Below are 20,477 nucleotides of genomic sequence, written 5' to 3' on the forward strand. Positions count from 1 at the left end.
CAGATACAAACATTACCTAGTCATCTGTGTAGATTGCATTGAACTCCTAACCCCAAAAGAATGTGTGGTGTGTGGAAAGAAATCAGTGGACATCCTCTAATTTAGATGTATTCGTTTTTTGAGGCAAATATCTGAGGCCAGTAGGGGGCACTGCCTCAGACTCTTCTACTAAAAGTGGGAGTCATGTTGGGAATTCCCCAGAGGTCGTTAAGTTCAACTGCCAAATCAGTTTTAATGAGGAAGTTTCCAGTACATGACTGCAGTACACAGTGAGAAGATGTTCTTTTGCTTATACTACATTTAAATAGCAGTTGAAGAACTTCCGAAGAGCTGTCTGGGTGTTTGGTTTCCAAAGCTTGTCAGAAGGAATATTGACATTGTATAGGATTAAATTTAGATTTGATACTGGCCTCCTGAGTTGGATCTCTAAAACTTGGCTATAATACAATTCAAGTCTTATTTGGAGTGCTATGTATTCTAGTCTGGTTGAAATACAATGTGTTTTCTCACTCGATAATTGGCCCTTATGATAATGTTATATTGACCTTTTTCAAAATAAGAAGTGTACATTGGCTTTTTATTTGTATCAAGTCTTTTGCATACATATCATGTCATGTGTTTGAAGGAACAGCTAATTCCCCCCCCCACTGGCAGTTTATAAATTCATGCTAGATTCTAGGACAGCAAAGAGACTGAGGATGTCAAAAGAATGTTGCTGTTGCACGGATCAGTATTATATAACTCACTGTCCCTGTTTCTTGTCATTTAGGGAAGTACTCTACTATCTTGAACCAGTGTGCCTGCTATCCATCCTCAGTCATCACAATTTTTATTGTAAGGTGTGAGGGGAATAATTTTGATATTACATACTTTTCCTCCTATTTGTACTAAAATTGTTTCTTGGCTACAGTTTTGGGGGCCTTCTCTGCCCTGTGGATTGATATGGTCAAATCAGGACGGATTCACAAAGGTTGCTTACACTTTTGAGTGAGTTTATATCGTTGAGTAAATATACTACTTTTCAGTATTCACAGACCCGAGTGTAAGTTACTATTAAATGGAAAAAAATTAGTGAGTCCAGCACTACATATGGTGAACTACTTGTATACAACCCATCCTGTAGAAAATAAGTGAGGTACGGAAATAATATAAAACCCTATAGGATATGCTAAATTAAATGATTTAAAATAGTTTTAAAATAACATCTTGTAGGATATAATCTTAAATTAAATTATTTAAAAATGGTTAAAATATAAATAGATATACATTAATGTTAAAAATAATATATAAAATAGAACACATTTATTTTTAATTATGACACATTTTATTAACATATTGAAAAATTAAAATAATAACATAAAAAATAAATTATACTTTGTTTATAATATGAATAAATCAAATGGATTTTAATAGTGATTAATGCACATTACAAACATTTTGTTTTCTTTGGGTAGGAATTTGTATTTTATTGATTCTGAAAAATAGTTTTGATTTAATTTAATGTAGTTCCACTAACTGAAGATTTAATTCAGAATTATTTAATTGTTCAGTAGCATTTCTTATTTTGTTCTACATTTATAGTAAATATATAAAAATAATTTACATTAAAATGTGGCATGAACATATCTTCTTTACTATTTTCAAGTTAAGTAAACTTTTTAATTTTCCACTAAGCAAATTTTGGCCCCAAACGTGTATTTCATTCTCCCTTTAATGGCTTTATATACTTTTCTAATACTTCCATGAACCAAAATATTGCATTATTCCTTCAAAGGTTCCTTCAAAAGATTGGGCACCTGCTGACGGTAGAGCTGAAGTCCTCAAAGAAACTGGTGATATGTAATTGTATTGCGGAGTCTTTTAAAAAATGTATACCCCCTCAAAACGTTCCTTAATCAACATCTGCCCTCTTAATTGGACCTAATAAATTGGAGACAATTGTCATATATATTCAAATTGTAGAGTCTCTTAGTTGGGGGACTTGGGTTTCGACCTACTAGAGGTATTTTCCTTTCATATAACCACATGTTGTTTTATTATGGCAATGGGCTTTTCTCAGTACATCTGGGGAGCAGATTGGTATCTACTTTAGATCCATGTCAGGTGGTCATCTAAAGATATCATTGTACAATAATATATTTCAAGATCAGTCTTCTCAGCCTCAAATCATTGTTTCCTCTTCTTCAGAAAGCCACTTTTATCACACAAGATTGTGTTCCTATTCAGCAAACTCTCAGTTCCCCATCCTTGTTTACAGTTAAAAAAAGGGCCAGGGTTCTGGTGGTGGAACTTCAGCTGGCTCAGCCATCATAAACCTTTGACCAATGGCCCATTCTACACGAGGATGCCAAAAAGCAGCCTGGGGTCCTAAATTGGAAAACATAGAAGTGACCCAGCAGGACCATGTTTTGATTTTCTCTCACAAACTCCTGCTTTGGAAGTTTGTTGCACAGCAAAAAAGTATGTAAAGCTGTGCAAAATAAACATGGCACTCACCCGGCAGACTGCTTTGTCTTGAGTTAATTCGCTGCACAGCAGTTCTCTGAATGTGGTAAGATATCCCCTAGGCAAGCATTGATCACACAAAATGGTGAGCTGGTAGGCTGGGGAGCTTCCTACAAAAGATAAAGGGGGTCATTACGACCCTGGCGGTCGGCGGAGAAGCGGCGGTCTTACCGCCAACAGGCTGACGGTAAAAAATTTGCAATTATGACCATGGCGGTTACCGCCATGGTCCTCCGCCACTTCTCCGTTCCACCCGCCAGGGCAGAGACGACCGCTGGGCTGGAGACCTGGGTCTCCAGCCCGGCGGTCGTCACAATACCGCCAGCGGTATAATGACCTGGCTGACCGCCATGGATTTCATGGGGTTTGGAACCGCCATGAAATCCATGGCGGTAAGCACTATCAGTGCCAGGGAATTCCTTCCCTGGCACTGATAGGGATCTAACTCACCCCCCACCCCCACCCTGAGTCCTTCCCCTACACCCCCTACCACCCCTGCCACCCCCCAAAGGTGGCAGGACCCCCCTCCCCACCCCTACCCCCAACATCACATCAATCATACACACCCGACATTCACGCAGGCACCACCAACACACATACCCGCACACACCTCAACATACATGCAAACAGCCACACACACAGTCATACACGCACACCCACATTCAGACATACACGCACACATCCATACAGACATACTTACAGACATACACGCACTCATTTCCAAACACACAACACCCCTGCATACATACACGGACTCACACACCCCCTCTACATACACACATGCACACCCCCATGCACCCACACAACACACAACACCCCCCAACCCCCTCCCCTAACGGATGATCAACTTACCTGGTCCGTTGATCCTCCGGGAGGGGACGGGATCCATGGGGGCTGCTCCGCTGCCACCACACCGTTGACAGAACACCGCCACGCCGAATCACAGGACTTGATTCGGTGGGCCGTGTTCTGTTGACGTGGTGGTGGAGGTGGAGCAACCTCCACTTCCCCGCCACCCCCCAGTATGGCTGCTGGCGGCTCTCCGCCCGAAACAGGATGGAGGGCTGCCAGCAGTCATAATACGCCGAGCGGAAAACCACCACCACTGGCGGTCTTCAGCACGGCGGTCCCTCGGCGGTCTTTTCAAAAGACCGCCGAGGTCAAAATGACCCCCAAAATGACCTCCATTGTTTTGAACTATGCACATGGGCCTAAAATGTGTTATGGCATTTATCTGGAGTGGTACTTTAAGTAAATATGCAAAGAAAACAATTATAAGACTGGGAAGGAAAATCCTCTGATTTCTAGAGGAAGTTCTTAATATGGAGCAGAAACCACTGGTAGAGTTTCCTCTCCTTTAGGGCTATTACGGCAGATGAACTTGCACTGGTGAATTTTACCTGGTATTTAGCACTGTGCTCCAGTAATTGAAGGGTTTTCCATTACCACTGTAGTCTAAAACACATCTTTAGGACCCCAGGTTGGAACTTGGAAATGTGATGGTGGAACTGAGTTAGGCCTGGAGCTGCTTATGCTTTCCGAATAACACACTTTTGGTCAGATTTATAAAAACAAATGCAACGCAGCACAGCAACCACAGTTGTTACAATGCATTGTGCTAGTGGGTGACAGCAGCTTGCCATATTACATAAAGATGGCCAGCTGCTGCTTTCTTCCCTTGCGCTGACATTCCTTAAGGCTTCTTAGCTTCATGCATACACATTTGCACCATAGTGAAAAGGTGTGTGCATGCTGTCTAGCTTAAGTTTTGTTCTGGAGGCACACCCTTCTAGTACAGATTCCTACATCTAGACTTTTTTTATAACATTTCTCACACTGGATGTGTTCTATGTAGTGTAGCATGCATGTATGTTTGAAATGTTATGAGAAATCAAACATTTGTCTGACTGTGCGCCTGCCTCACGAAAGAGTTATTTTTGATCGCAAGCCAGGCTTGACAAACTTTGTAGGCCTGGCTTTGCATCAAAAACCATTAGGAGTTTACTGCAACCATCCATTGTGTTTAATGCTAAGCCAGATTTACAAAGATGGTTAGAACTGGCTTTGCATAAAAAATAACACCCTCATGATACAATGTAGAGCAAGGCAGCAAAGTGCTATTTGTGCTACAAAAAATACAGCTGTCCATTGCAAACACGTTCTGTGAAAGTAAATATCATATCAAGAATTTGCACTGCTTTGCATTGGTGCAATGTTTTGGGACATTTGCTCCTTTGGTACTACTACAGTGAACCTCTTTTAAACATATACATTGGCAGTAAAGAGGGAGACGTTTATATGATCTGGTCTTTCAGATAATTCTGAAGGGGAGCAGACAAAAAGGGTGTAAGTTTGATATGAAATACCTTACTAGACATTAGAGATTATTATACAAGATAGGGGAGTGGTGAGGGAGTATTTGACCGTGTGGTAACTAGAAACGGTTTAGGGCATGAGCAAAGTAGGCAATTGCCCAGACCCCTCATCTTCCATGGGGACCTCCCAGGAGAGTAATCTTTCTCCTTATATTAACCCTGTCTTATTCTCTTTCCCGACCTGTGTTCTTTCCCCTGCCTACCTCTGACTTTGCCTCTCTCCACCCAGTGTCATCTTAAATACCTTGGAGCCCCATCCAAGATATAATGGCAGTTTTTGTGTGACATTGTTTCGAAAGTGTAAGTTATAACTCATTTTTGTTTGGTATCAAGTAGACTTGAATTAGCAGAAAGTGACTCATAAAATTCAAAGTTGTTCATACTGGGGCCCCAAAAAATATATCCTACCTATGGCACCAACAAGTTTTAAGATGGTACTTTGAGAAACATTTGAAAAATACTTCCTCACTAAATGGACGAGAGTGAGAACACTCCTAGCTGCTTTTAATTCTGTGAATCTAGAAGAGGGAAACATGTTTTGCAGAATTCAGAAGTCCTTGAAATGTTTGCCTCCAATTACTGTTTTATTTACCGTAACCGTTGTCAGGGAGAATTGTTTGAAGCCGGAAATTTAGACAGAAAACCTTTGAACTTCGATTTCTACAGACATGACACTTTGCAGATTGGACATTTTAGTACTATTCCCGGCCCCCTGATATAACTCCATAAAAAATTGTTGTCCAAAGATTTTCATTTTTTATTTGTATTTTAGGATCATTAGAGAGGTAATTTAGCTTGGGTGGACACTGCAAATCTGGTTGATTTTTTTTTTCTGGACAAAATTTATAAAACTGGCAGATGTGTTGCAATGATGATGTAGTATTTCAGAAACCGTGAGACCTATATATTTCATTTTGGTGTCAAAACATGGGTTTTGGGGGTCAAGTAGTCTTATAGGGACAGAAAATAACTCCTCAGAGCAACCCTTCAACCATTTTCCAAAATGGCAGCTATAATAGAGGAAGAAGAGACATATATATAAATGAAACAAATAATAATGGTTTTAATCCTGTTCTGTATACACCTAACAATGTTTATGATCTGAATATGGAAAAAAGAACGTTTATCACTACGGTTTTAGACACATTTTCATAGTTCACTTTATTTGTTTCGGCTATCGCTCATGGTACATTTGCAGAATGTTGAACATTTGAGAAGAGCATATGGGCAGGGACACCTTTTTGTAGTACAGGTTTTGCAAGTAAAAGTACGTGTAAGTTCTGTGGGTAGAGGCTTTAGAAATTTCGTAGGTTTGTAGGCACCCCATCAATATCTTCCCAGCCAAATTCACATGGATCTTTTTCTACATATGCATGAGCAAAAACATTTACAGATTTTCTCATCAAGTAGAACGCTCCTTTAATGTGTCCATGCACAGAATATGATGGCGGTGGAAGGTCACTTAGCCAGATTGATCACTTGAACTTACTGTACCAAAGATTGTCAAATGTGTCACAGTCAGAACTAATTTTCCACACACCCACAAGTGATTTTTCTACGTCTTTAAAGTCACATTCTTCTTTTCTCTCAGCAAATTATTTTAGAAACTTCACAGTTTCAGCAATGAAAGCTCCAAGCCTTGTTCCAATTTTACTCATAGTGTCATCACCTGTAAGAATACGTGCCTTGACACGAACACTGGGCATCTCTGGGTAAAGTTTCTGTACAGAATATAAAGCGGGATGAAGTGTCTTTTCTCTCCTGCTCCATAATGTATCCATAGCTCTGACAATCCTCGACTTAAGAACATTGCAGCAAATCTAGTTAACACAATAATAACATTTGTGTCATTTGACAGTAAAATAACTCAATTGGAACCAATTCGAACAGCCCACTCAACATGTGGCACAACATGAAGGTCAGCTTCCTCCAATTTGCTGTTAAGTTCTTGAACAATATGGCCTGTACCTTTTGAGTATATCTCTGCAGGCACCAGCCCCTCATTGACTATCATTCCATTTGCAATAATTGGAATTTCAATGTTCACTGAAGCATCAGCAATGTTTTGGTGAGTTAACATCTCCAAGTTCATCTTGTTCGATGTTGATGATCAGAACTTATCAAGTTGCACAGGTATAGGTGTTGAATGTTTGATGCAGGCAAGGTCAATTGTTCCACTTGTAGACATTCATCTGATTCTCTCACATTCTTTGACAGATAGTTCAAAATAACTGTCAAAGACGATGTCCAGTTCTTGCAAGGTGCACACAGACTTTGATACTTGTAGAACAACCTCTCCTACGTTTTGCAACAATGAAATGTTGACAATTCGCAATTGTGACATATAGTCCACAACAACAGCAGTTTCAAGAAGGACACCTTTTCAAATTGAAATTCTTCAGGTGAAAGTTTGTTTTTGAGATCTTGTATGAGTTTTTGCTTCACTGGTTTGTCTGCAGCATCTCCATTAAATAAAGCATTTGTTGGAAGAAGATCATGTAACAGAATGTCCTTGATAAATGCACCCCTTTTGTTTGCTACATCCATCTCTCTATGGGCTTGGGAAAGTTGTATTTTTGTAACCTGCTTTGTATAGGCTGTTTGGATGAAACTCTTACTATGGCAATTAAAGGTCGTAAGTTTAGCTTTAGTGATTATGTCAAACAGCTTTTTCTCTTTCAATACATATCTCTCCTGCTTCAGTTCTGCGTATAGTTTTGATCCATGTTCCAGGACATATAGAAGAGGTGTCTTTATATTGGTATCCACATACTGTTTAGTCACAAGGTTCTGTAGTCATACAGGCTCAGTCATTTCAAAGGGGTTTCCTTGCTGCTGCATGAAATTAAGAAAGTTGTCAACATGTTTATTAAAACTTTCCCCTCTCTTTCCCATAAGTTCGTGTTGAGGAATAGTTTAACGATGGTCCATTAATTTTGAAGTTTTTCAGCAGAGCTATGATGTGTAAAACATTTCTTGCAAAGTTTAGATTTTTCTTCACATTCTTTCACAAACTCTATGAACTTGGTTTTCAGGTTTTCTGATTTTTAACTTAGTGTATTTAACATTGCCTAGCTTTGTATTATGTCTTTTGAATGAAGTGCGCCGTGTGCCTTGTTCACTTATGAGATAAGATATGCAAAACCTAATTTGTCATTCTTGTCCCAGAAAGTTTTCCAATGCAATGTTTCTATAGCCTCAGATATGATGAGCATACCTTGTAACGAACTAATATAATGTGTTCCGCTCAATACTGACTGGACAGTTTACTTCCAAAGATTTCAGCCTCAATAAGTGCATCGTCTATGCCACATCCACTTGTGAAAACTTTGTGCACACCGAAACACAACTTTTGTCATGTGGAAAACGCCCTTCGTTGGATAAAGATCATCAGATTTTACTGGATTGTTAAAATGTCAGCTCCAATATGGAAAAAACATTAATTGCAGGAAATTGGCAGGATATGCTGGTACTCAAGCTGAGCATGCACATTTTGGAAATATTTTAGAGCTGTGTATACTGTTGCATAGTTTGTGACTGGAGATGGTATTACTGGTAAAAACCCAACCTCCTTCAGTGGGACGGTATTATGGGATCTCAGAGCATGCATTCCAGCCCATGGAGGAACTGGCTTTTCTTCATCCTTCAGTCCTCACAGAATAAGCAATATTATAAATTCAGTTAAATTAGCTTTGCAGAACGCAGCATCATTTAGAAAAAGATCCATGTCCTCAGTCACTTTGAAACTCCTGGTAGACTAGGATGTGTTGATGGCTTATAGGGCCTCATTCCAAGTTTGGCTGGCGGCGGGTGCCGCCAGTCAAACGGGAACCGCCAAATGCCCGCTCCGCGGTCAGAAGACCGCGGATGCCATTCTGGCTTTCCCGCTGGGCCGGCGGGCGACCGCCAAAAGAGCGCCCGCCGGCCCAGCAGGAAAGGCCCTGCAACGAGGAAGCCGGCGGAGTTGCAGGGGTGCGACGGGTGCAGTTGCACCCGTCGTGATTTTCCCTGTCTGCTAAGCAGACAGTGAAAATCTGTATGGGGCCCTGTTAGGGGGCCCCTGCACTGCCCATGCCAGTGGCATGGGCAGTGCAGGGGCCCCCAGGGGCCCCACGACACCCGTTCCCGCCATCCTGTTTCAACAGGCTGGCGGGAAGGGGGTCGGAATCCCCATGGCGGCTGGGCGACCGCGGCTTCAAAGCCGCGGTCGGAATACTAACTGAAGCACCGCCAGCCTGTTGGCGGTGCTTCAGCCGGCCTCCACCCGGGCGGTCATAGACCGCCAGGGTCAGAATGAGGCCCATAGTGATTTTGCAATGTTGGCAAGACATTTGGGTTATAGGTTTGCAGCTTTGTTTATGCCTGCAGCTGACACATCTTGTTTTTCAGTGGCTACTTCATTGGTACAGCCTTGAAAAAGCATTATGGCAGTATCATGTGTGCTGGATGTTCTAGACAAAGAAGAGCTGTCTTCAAAATTATCAAGAGCAGCAATTGTAAACCCTTTCCTGGTAAAGTGACTTGGAAGTGGTGTGCTGTCAGATTCACAAGATTTTACAGTATGAGCTGCTAACAAGTTCCTGCTCCGTACTGTGTCATTATAATATGTTGATACACCAATCTTATTCATTGAAGTGATTAGCTCTCTACATTTGCACTTGTCATAGATTAGGTGAGCTGTCATCATGTGTAGCAGAGCTTTTGTTTTGCTGTGGTGTAATTCATAAAACATGATTTGGAAAAGACAGTACATTTGCACAGCACAAGCCCGTCAGTTCATGGCATTGTCTTCCACTTCTTTGCTTATATCTTCAAAGCCATCACCAATGTTGTCGGCTTCTGTTCCAAACTCAAGAACTTTAATTTTAACAGTTTTGCTTTTCTAATATTAAACAATGATGTAAAAAATGTTAAGACGACATCAGGCATTCTTGTTGACTCCGATGATTTGCGGACCTCTGGGGCATCACAACATTTGTCATTAAGTCTAAAATCTAAATCTTTCAGGACATTTCTTAAAATGGTTACTGCTGATTTTACTATGCACTGTGATTTTATTTTGGCAACAAGAACTTCAGGAGTCAAATCAGTTGAGAACACTGTAAATGGCTCATTTTTATTTGTTAGACCTACAAAAACGAATTCTGTCATCGTACATTCTCACCAGAAAAATCTTAATTTCATTATTATGGATCAATACAGTTTCATCAATGTTGACCATTATTTCTCTGATCTCACTGAGCGTGATCCTGCAGCCAGCACTAAAATCTTAATTTGCTTTTCCAAAGAGTGCAAACTTAACTGAAGGCTTGCTGTTACACTGCTGCTGGGAGCTCATTGTACATTCATATTTTTGCATGCATGCATGCAGTTTGGGAGGCATACAAATCCCCTGTAAATACATACACCTCGCTGTTTAGATCAGCTACTCAGCTGAAAACTTCATCTTAGAAGAAACTAGCTGCAGATAAAAACATGTTTCCCTTTGAGACTCACATACTCTGTACTTTGTTCTTTCACCAATGCCATTGGCCTTTGTTCTGGCTAAACCATAGATAACACATTGAAGATCCTCTGCTTTCTGATCAGTTGTTTGAGGTTTCCGAGGGGTAGCCATTGATCTTTTAAGTGGGTGGACATTTGGTTTAGCAGTAGTAGTCGTCGCTTTCCCAGAAGACTCACATTCTTGTTTTCTGTTATTTGTTTTCCTATTTTTTTCCAGGCTTATTTCTACTGTATATGACTTGTAGCACTTGTTGTTACAATGATAAAATATTTGATCTTCTTCACCCATCAGCTGTGTTTCTGCAGCATCTTGAACTCTCTTATATCCAGCCATAGTTGATGTTAGCTTTTCTTTGGGATTAATTTGGCATATTACACATTTTTATTTATTGAAGTAGTCCTCAGATTTTGTAGTTAGCAACACTCTGCCAAGAGGTAAAGATCCTCTGCTACCACTTGCTTCACTCAATTTTACGAATCTGAATCAACAGAAAATCTGAAATACAAAACAATATTAAAATAGATTACCAATATAATGGCTAATACACATCATTATAGAGCCGCCATTTTGGAAAATAGCAGAATGGTTGATCTCAGAAGTTATTTTCTGTCTCAATAAGACTAACTGACTCCCAAAACCTAAGTTTTGACACAAAAATTAAGTATATAGGTCTCATGATTGCTGAAATACTACATCATAACTGCAAGACATCTGCCATTTTTTAGAAATGTCGCCCAGAAAAAATCGGCTCGGATTAACAAGGTCTGCCTAAGTTAAATTACTGCTTTAATGATACAAAAACGCAAATCAAAAGTGAAAATCTCTGGATAACAGTTTTTTGACTGAGGTATATCAAGGGGGCAGGACTATGGGGGTTATTACAACTTTGGAGGAGGTGTTAATCCGTCCCAAAAGTGACGGTAAATTGACGGATATACCACCAGCCGTATTACGAGTCCATTATATCCTATGGAACTCGTAATACGGCTGGTGGTATATCCGTCACTTTACCGTCACTTTTGGGGCGGATTAACACCTCCTCCAAAGTTGTAATAACCCCCTATACTTTCAATCATTATGTTTGATTTAATCTGCATTGCTATCTATATCCACTGCATGACCTTGTAAAGTTCTAGAGATCGCATATAGATAGTAATAGCTCTTGTATGTGGAATTTGATACAGTTTCAAACATGGGGGGTCATTACGACCTTGGCGGGCGGCGGTAACCGCCGTGTGGCTGCCAATGCGGCCCCACTCCCGCGGCCCCCATTACGACATCCCCGCTGGGCCGGCGGGCGCAAACCAAGTTTGCGCCTGCCGGCCCAGCGGGGATGAGGCCGCAACATAGGAGCCGGCTCCTAATGGAGCCGGCGGTGTTGCGGCCGTGCGACGGGTGCAGTTGCACCCGTCACCCTTTTTACTGTCTGCTATGCAGACAGTGAAAAGCTGGCCGGGCCCTGTTAGGGGGCCCCTGCACTGCCCATGCAAGTGGCATGGAAGTGCAGGGCCCCCAGGGGCCCCAGGACACCCCTTACCGCCAGCCTCTTCCTGGCGGTGCAAACCGCCAGAAACAGGCTGGCGGTAGGGGTGTCATAATCCCCAGGGCAGCGCTGCTTGCAGCGCTGCCCTGGCGGATTATCACCGCCGGGGCTAAAATGGCAGGAAACCGCCGGCCCCGGTGGTGCGACCGCGGCGCTACCGCCGCGGTCGTAATAACGGCCTCCGTACCGCCAGCCTGTTGGCGGTACGGACGCTACATTACCCCTGGCGGTCTCCGACCGCCAGGGTCGTAATGACCCCCATGGTCTTAACAGCCGACAAAGAAAATTTTACTCCAAAAAGCATTCAGAAAAAATCCTTTTCAGCTGATAGACTGGGGATATCAGGCTTGCCCTGTGCCAAGATGTTCACAGAAAAGCTAATGTGACCTTTCCATGCTCCAGCACTAATTTATGTAAAGGCCCACACAAAATCGCTCATAAATGGCTTGCCCAAAGGGTATTGGCTGTGGTGTGTGGGAATTTTCAACCAGAGAGGCTTATGCCCCTATCTAGCCAAATAACAGAATTAGATAAATCAATAAAACCCAATTTACTGCAGCCTCCAAAATCTCCAAAATTAACCACACTATAGAGTACTAACCAAATACCAAGGGACATATGCCTATTTTGAGCCTATCTGCATGTTCCTGGAATGCTGGCACAGGCATGAGAAATGTTCAGAGGGATTTATCTACTATTTTGTGATGATTTCTTATTTGTGATGTCCTATGATCAGATAGAGACTAGAAGTATCAATGGCAAAAGAAGGGCTGACGGCCCAAACACATACTTCTCATTCCCAGTGACTGAAATGAATACTTTTAAGCAGGAATTCTGGTTTCCTAGGAATAAGGGTGAGGCATTAATGGAGCTGGCCAGGTAGAGTTTGTTGAGCAAGAAAGTCATGATGCAGGAGTTAGTTATGCATGGCAGAGCTTAACGTTATCAGAGTATTTCCACTAGGCAGGGTCAAAGTGGCCTATGGGGCAATCAGGTGGTGCCCAGTGAGCTGTTCTGACAGGTCAGTGTGTGGGCTGTTTTTTTTTAACCATTTTAGGGCAGTTTTAGGGACAAATAGGCCGGTTTTACTGTTTATTTCCTACATACTACTACTTTTTTGACTATATGCTTCACTAATGTGGACCATTTTTATTTTGGTGCCCAGTCCTATTTTCTGTCGCAGTCCAATCCTGCCACTGGGCCATTTTTCAGATGGTTAGCCAGAGTCAAAGTGGGCCAGTAGCACAGACACAATGTTACAAGGCTCAGCAAAAGTGTGAAGGTCGACTTGAAGATTTGGGAGTAGTGCCTGGTAAAATTATATGGCATGTGTATTTGGAGAGGTCAAGACATGATCAGAAATGTTATCTGGAGAGAGGAGATAGCGAACAAGAGCAATCCCATTATTAAACAGTTCCCACAAGAAGTAGGACTGCATATGAGGATGACAGAGCTTCATGAGGGAGGGACCCAGTCTGTCTACAGCATCAAGAAATGTCCGCCCAGTTTCTTGCTGGCTCACAGTGCCTCACCTGAACCCCTAACCTTCGCCCCTAACCTTTCTAGGGTAACAACTGATTTTGGCAACCTCCAACATGACCACTCGTATTTCCAAGGAAATCATGGAAACAGATCTTACCCTTTCATTGTTTACTTAAGTGTGCCCAGGGCAAACATAAGAAAGATACAAATAAAGGTTTTCAACCATTTATTGAAATAACCGTATTCTTGAGCTGCAATTTTTAGGCGGATGAAACTATGTATTGAAACCTGCATTACCAACATGGGGAACAGAATAAATAATTAAACTGTGGCAATCTTACTACTATATACCCCTACCTATCACTGTCTACAGTCTGAGAGTATTGCAAGTGTACCCTCTGCCAGATCTCAAAGAATAACCTGAGTCCCCAATACCCAGATAGCTAGGCCAGGGAGTTGGTCTAGGGTGAGGCTGGCAATCCTTCTCTGCAAAATGAAAGGTCAGCATCAGCAGAGCTGCATATTGAGCACAGTATCCATTCCAGGACAATCACGACCAGAATACTCCTCTCACCCATGTAGAACAGTGCACCGTTTGCATAATCAAAACCATTCTGTGTTAGATGCACAGCTCCAAAGCAATGATATGCCTAGGATTCAGAAGCTGTCTCCAAACAGACAACGCAAGCACTAATATATCTTCTTCTATGATCCTGGCCTTGAACAGAGTGTACAGATTACATGACGAGAAAGGCTTACTGAAAACAAGCAGTATGTACAGCATATTCTCAGAATAATATGCAAGCAAAAATAAGTAAAATAACTGCAAAAAACTAACTCAATCTAAAACGTGTAAAGTGTAAAACTAAAATCGAAAACCAAAGTTAGGCTAAGAAAGACTCACAACACCATTAGTAAAAATATTGACAGGCACTATTTAAGATGTCAGCACATTCCCAATTTGCTCAGAGTACTGACCTCAAGAGTCTATAACAGAATATTCTATTATGGTCAGGTTTGTGCAAGGGTACACAAATGAAACCACTGACTCTCTAGTTGTATGAGAATGTCAGAGAGGTGGCAAACTATGGTGTCTACGAGGACAGTCACTGATTGTCCAGCAGCTTGAGAGCAAACTTTGAATTGTGGGCATGGTAGAATGGAAAGTCAAGGTCTTGGGTGGCATAAGGGGTGTCAGTATTTGTATTAGTAGCAAATATGCAAGGGGAAGGAGATTTGCCAAATGGACTGTTAGACCTGGCATTCTTAGGATGTTTTTACCCCAGACTTTTTGCCTTTACCTTCTGGTTTGTTGCTGTAACGTAACGTTTTGTTGGCCGTAGCTTTCTGAGCACTTTACCACTGTTAACCAGTGCTAAAGTGCATGTGCCTCTCCCCTAAAACATGGTAACATTGGTGTATCCACAACTGGCATATTTAATTTACACCTAAGTCCCTTGTAAAGATGGATACCATATACACAGGGCCTGTCAACTAAATGCTACTGGTGGGCCTGCAGCACTGCTTGCGTCACACACTTAGGTAGCCCTGTAAACATGTCTCAGGCCTGCTACAGCAGAGCCTGTGTGTACAGTCTCACTGTTACCCCAACTTGGCATTCAAAACCTTTGCCAAACCTTAAACTCCCCTTTTCCTGCATATAAGTGGCCCCTAAGGTAAGCCCTCGGTAGTCCATAGGGCAGGATGCCATGCAAGTAAAAGTCAGGACATGTCCTTTTAAGTCTTTCATGTCCTGGTAATGAAAAACTCCCAAAGTCATGTTTTCATTACTGAGGCCTGCCCTTTTCATAGGCCAGCATTGAGAATTCCTTATATTACGTTTTAGCTGCTATTCTTCATCTGAGAGGAGTAGCTGCATCATGTTTAGTATCATTGGAATAGTCATGAGGATCAATCCTCTTTACTGGTAAAGTCAGATTTAGCATTACTATTTTTGAAATGCCACTTTTAGTAAGTGGGCATTTCCCTGCCGCTCACTGTCCTGTGTGCTTACACCCTATCTCCAATACACGTCTGGCCTCGGCTAGGTGACAGTTACACTTGTGCATTCCCTACTGACACCCACAACACAGAATGCTCAGCTGCATCTGTATTTATCTGCATACTGATGGGTCTTCCTGTGAAGAGGCTGGGAAGGGCTCCCACTTACATCTCAAAGCTTAGTGGCCAGAGCATACACAAAGGGGCTGATTACACCCCCACTGTTAGTCTGGAGCCGGGGCTAAGCTGAAAAGTGGACCTGTGCACTTCACAGAAACCTTTCAAAGTCATCCCCCACATCAAAGGCAATTTTTAGTATAAGTACTGGGACTGTAACCCACTAAAAGTAGTACCTTTCTGGACTCAAGAAAATGTTTCTGGAATAAAGACTGCTATTGCCAGGCTTGCCACTCTGCCAGGATTGACTGTTCCCTGGAACAGCTGTCCTACTGTACTGTCGTGCTGCCTGCTGATATCTGCCTGATTCCCCAGGACTCATCCACCAGCCCCAGACTGACTCCAAGGGCTTGCTGACTTGCCTCTGGTTCTACTAAAGGGTCTCTGGGACATCAAAGACACCGAGCAGCATCACTGTACTTTGCTGCCCGCTTTCATCAACAACCTTGTGGCTTGGTTGCACTTTGCCGTCCGCTTTCATCAACAGCCCTGAGCAGCTTTGCTGTGCTTTGTTGCCCGCTTCCATCAACAACCCCGACCTGCATGGTTGCACTTTGCCACCCACTTTCAGCAACAACCTGAGCGGCTTTGCTGTACTTTGCCACCCACTTTCATCAACAACCCTGAGAGGTTTTGTTGCACTTTGCCGCCTGCTTTCATCCATGACCCCAAGTGGCTTCATATCACTTTACTGCCCGCTTTCATCAAAACCCAGCGTGGCTCCCTTGTGGTCTGCCAGCCATTTACCAAGGATAATGGAGTGGGCCAACTGACCGTCAACTGCTTCAACCGTTTGAGGCCTGTGGCAGTGACTTCCCCTGGTGCCACCAACCCCAACCTTGCAACTCCCCCACGGTCCCACCATCTTCCTTGTGACCGAGCAGGGGAAAAAATTACTGTGGAACCTAACACTCAGCTGCTCTCCAAGAAGAACACACCCCAGATATTACTGTATTCTGTTGAGACAATGCAGACTCGGGCCGCAGCCCTTTATCGCAAAATCACTTATCAGTATTGTTTTGCTTAACCTTATAAAGTGAATATCTGATAATTGGCAAATTGGATTTTTGTCGTATTGGTCTTGATTTATGCAGATAAACAAGATTTATTTTTCTACACCTGTGTGAAGTCCTTTTGTGGTGTACGTACTGGGATTACTGTGTATGTTGAATAAATACTTCACACATTGCCTTCAAAGTTAAGCCTGCCTGCTCTGCGCCAAGCTACCAGAGGGTGAGCACAGGTTAATGTAGGTTGTGTATTTTAACTTGCCCTGACTAGTACTGTGGTCCCTACTTGGACAGGGTACATACTGCTGCCCACTAGAGAACCAATTTCTAAAGACTAAAGGTGAGAAAGTTGCTGACTAGGTACAGTGGGTCCACAGACAAATTAGTTGACAAAACGGAAGATGGTCACTGTGGAATTGCTGGTTCTTTAAATGCTGAGTCGGGGAATAGAGTGTGTGTAATCATTTGAGTCCCTGTTTTTCATTTAGCACTAACGTTCCTAGTGTTCAAAAGGGGCTAAGGAAAGACCATCACAGTTTAAAGTCAAAGGGGCAAGGTGGATCAAACAGGGACTCAAACTCTCCAAGACATACACAATGCACGTTCACAGATGTTACCAGGTCTATTTGCAAAATATGTCCTTTGTTCTACAAGAACCTCGGAGACAAAGACCCTGTGGTTTCTACATACTTTCCAAAACTCTCAATCAAGCCTTCTCAGAGAATTCTTAGTGAGATTCTATTCCACTAAAGGTCTGAAATAGTGACACTTTCGAAAACACATCAAGGCGTAGTTATTCAAGTCTTTTTTCTAAATCATGAACTAAGGTTGTTTTATGTCCTCACATTTACCAGATTTTGATAGCTGTGGTAAAACGGCCAGACACACTTCATCCCTCTTTACACAGTAGAAAAAAGATGTAAACAAACAAATAAAAAACTCAGTTACTAAATCACATAAAGCAATATAAGCATTAGAAAGTGAGAAGAAAATAGTAATGCCATGCAGTTGCTCAGTGATTGACTGTCCAGTCGCATGCCTGGTGTGGATCGTCAGAAACAACTTTGGTCTAAAAGAAGTGACATCAAACAGGTGTTGAAGCGAATTAATATGGGCATCAAAGCGAATTAATCGAAGACCATATTTCTCATACCTCAGACTGACTGACTTCACTTCAGTGTAGTGGACTCTTCACCTTAATTCCCTTATTAGAAAGGAGGCTGCGTCATCCATTTTGAATTGCTGTTAAGTTTTGAATCTATTGATTTCTCTAGGGCCATGTTCTGCAACGATTTAAAGGAGAAGTACGAAGAAAAAGTCCTGATAAAAGGTGTGGATTCCGAGACAATGCAGATACTACTTGACTACACTTACACAAGCAAAGTCCTTATCACCAAGCAGAATGTGCAGAGGCTCCTGGAAGCAGCCAGCCTACTACAGGTGAGCGAATCAGACACTTGTCATAGAATGATCCTTTCCTACTTGTATCAATTACAAATGGACACATTCCTCTATCAGACTTATAGTAACATCAAAACACAGAACTAACACTGAAGTGACATCATAGATTTTTTTTGCAGAACAATGGAACAGCATTTACTTTAAATATGTTTTTATTTGATTTGTATAATATACAGTCAACTGTCATCATCAGGCTTATCTCCCTCTTTAAATGTAACGTTCCCTCCAGTCCCACCTCCTAAACCCTCCCTGACCATTAACTAGTGTCAAGGTGTTTCCACCCTTTCTCACCAGAGTTGCCTTGTTTAAGCTAATCAAATATTCCCATGTTAGTATATAGTGACGAAACCCCTCTCATTGCCTAAAGATCCACATCAGTCTCTTCTAGAACGCACATCATTAGAAATCTCTTGGGGCATCATAGGTCTTTGAGATCTTTGCTTGGAAAGTCTATGAGATTGCTTCACTGCCTCCTGAAGTTCCTTTCTTTTCCCCGAGCTGTCTTTGTCATCTCTTCCATTCTGAAGACCCACCAACATTTCTGTAACTACAAGACCCCTCTGGGAAGCAGGTAAGATCCCCAACAGGCCGGGATGGACTCTTTCAACATTAATATGTGTAATATGTTTTTTCCTATTCTAATGCAGAGGGGGTAGCTTGATAGCAAGAGGGGCTGCCCTGAAGTATGATTTCTGGACATTGTGCTTATTTTGAACTTGTGGCTTCTGCAGTGCCCTAGAGACCACCCTCCCCGCTGCCTCTAAGAAGAGTACATGTGTTAGTGTACCTCTCCACCATAATCTGCCTCCATGGATGGCCCATCACTCTGCCTCGTTGGTGTTAATGCCAGTGGTGTGTGCTTTTGAAGAGTGTTTCTCTTCCCACCATGACCCGCAAAAATATTCATTGTGGTTAGGATGCTTTCCTTTTGGTCGTCTGCTTTCAGGGTGATCCCTAGCTTCATCTCCCACACTCTCTGAAATTCTCCCTTCCGCAAGCTATATAGAATTTGATAAATGTGCAATAAGGCATAGCTCTAGTTGTAATTATTGAGATGGAGTTTTTCAAAGGGGTTGAGAAAGTCCATGGCCCCTTCTTTCATCTGTGAGGAAGCACCTAAAGCTATACATGCAGGTTCCTAAATCTTTAATTCTCCAACCTCCCAAAGTCCTCTTTGACCTGCTTGAATGCTTAATTTCCTCCACCACCACAGAACATATCTCTAGGCATTATAAACAAAAAAAACATATCTCCAACCTCTAAAGGCTTGCCTCTCCATACTAGGACTAAAGCATCTATTACCTCATTGTGGTGGATATGTTGTTAGTCGACATCACGTACGTACGTAGTATATTCTCAGCACTTGTTAGTGAATGTATAACTTAGGGTCTCTAGAAGCCTTTGGGGGGGTCTGTGGAACCTTCCACACAGGCCCACCACCTAATGTGTGGTCAGTCGTGCACCAGCCTTCCGCCTTCTCTTTCCAGTTCTGCTATATAAGGTATCATAAGTGTGTGGCTTTCTAATACTTAACTAAATTGGGGGCTCCCCGTCTCCATGCTTTTGGCTGCAATGAGCACTGCACCATCTTCTCCATTTCTATATAAAGTTGAGGCATAGTCTTTGAAAGTCTTCTAGATACGCCCTTCTCTTATATAAAGGTAGCATCAGACACACATATAGGGTTCTAGGCAGGTCAAACATCAAAGGACCTTCAGCACAGCAGTCCTCAGACCACCATATTACGACTGCTGGTGGCTTTCAGCCATTTTCCAGGCAGAAAACTGCCAGCAGTCATACGGGCAGTCGGTGGTCTAGTGGCGGTTGCACTGCCGACATCGCCAGGCCAACAAAACACCGCCCGCCGTATTTCAATTAGGAAAACAGCATGGCGGTTTTGTGTTGGTGGGGCACTAGCAGTGGTGCAAGCTCCAGGACCCGTTCCCTCCTAATGACCACCTCGACGACCAGGTAAGGTGACTGGCCAAAAGGGGAGGGTGGAGGAGGGGGGTGTTGTGTGTGTGCGTGTGAGTGTGTGTATGGATTTGGGAGGGTGTTGCATGTGTGTGAGTATAAGGGTGTTATCAGTGTGAGTGAGTGAGTGAGTGAGTGTCAGGGTGTGCGTGTCTGTGGGTGCGTGTGTGTAGACAGGGGTGGGGGGTTGGTACGGGGATCGGGAGTGGGAGGTAAGTATGTATATGCGAGGGGGTGGGGGTTACTACTGGGAGCAAGAGTGTGGGGGTACTTGGGGTTCAGGGTGGGAATGTTGTAAGGGAAGGGGGTGGGGGACTCTTGGGTGGATGGGGGTGTGAGGAAGTCATCTACCAGTGACAGGAATGCAAATTCCTGTTGCCGGTAGACTTTCTGCCAGGGATTTAGTGGCGGTGGTGGACCGCTGGGTCAGAGATGCTTATTTC

At 42.7% G+C, this 20,477-nt stretch overlaps 1 protein-coding gene across 1 annotated transcript in view; it reads left to right on the top strand.

Annotated features, from left to right (window-relative positions):
* Window positions 1-20,477, top strand: part of KLHL6 (kelch like family member 6) — a 1,417,570-nt gene that overhangs the window by 292,258 nt on the left and 1,104,835 nt on the right. The window contains exon 2 of the mRNA XM_069213706.1: window positions 17,874-18,039. Coding sequence (XP_069069807.1) covers window positions 17,874-18,039 — 166 coding nt within the window. The remainder of the gene's footprint in view (window positions 1-17,873; window positions 18,040-20,477) is intronic.

This window comes from Pleurodeles waltl, chromosome 11, assembly GCF_031143425.1.
Source record: "Pleurodeles waltl isolate 20211129_DDA chromosome 11, aPleWal1.hap1.20221129, whole genome shotgun sequence".
NCBI lineage: Eukaryota > Metazoa > Chordata > Amphibia > Caudata > Salamandridae > Pleurodeles > Pleurodeles waltl.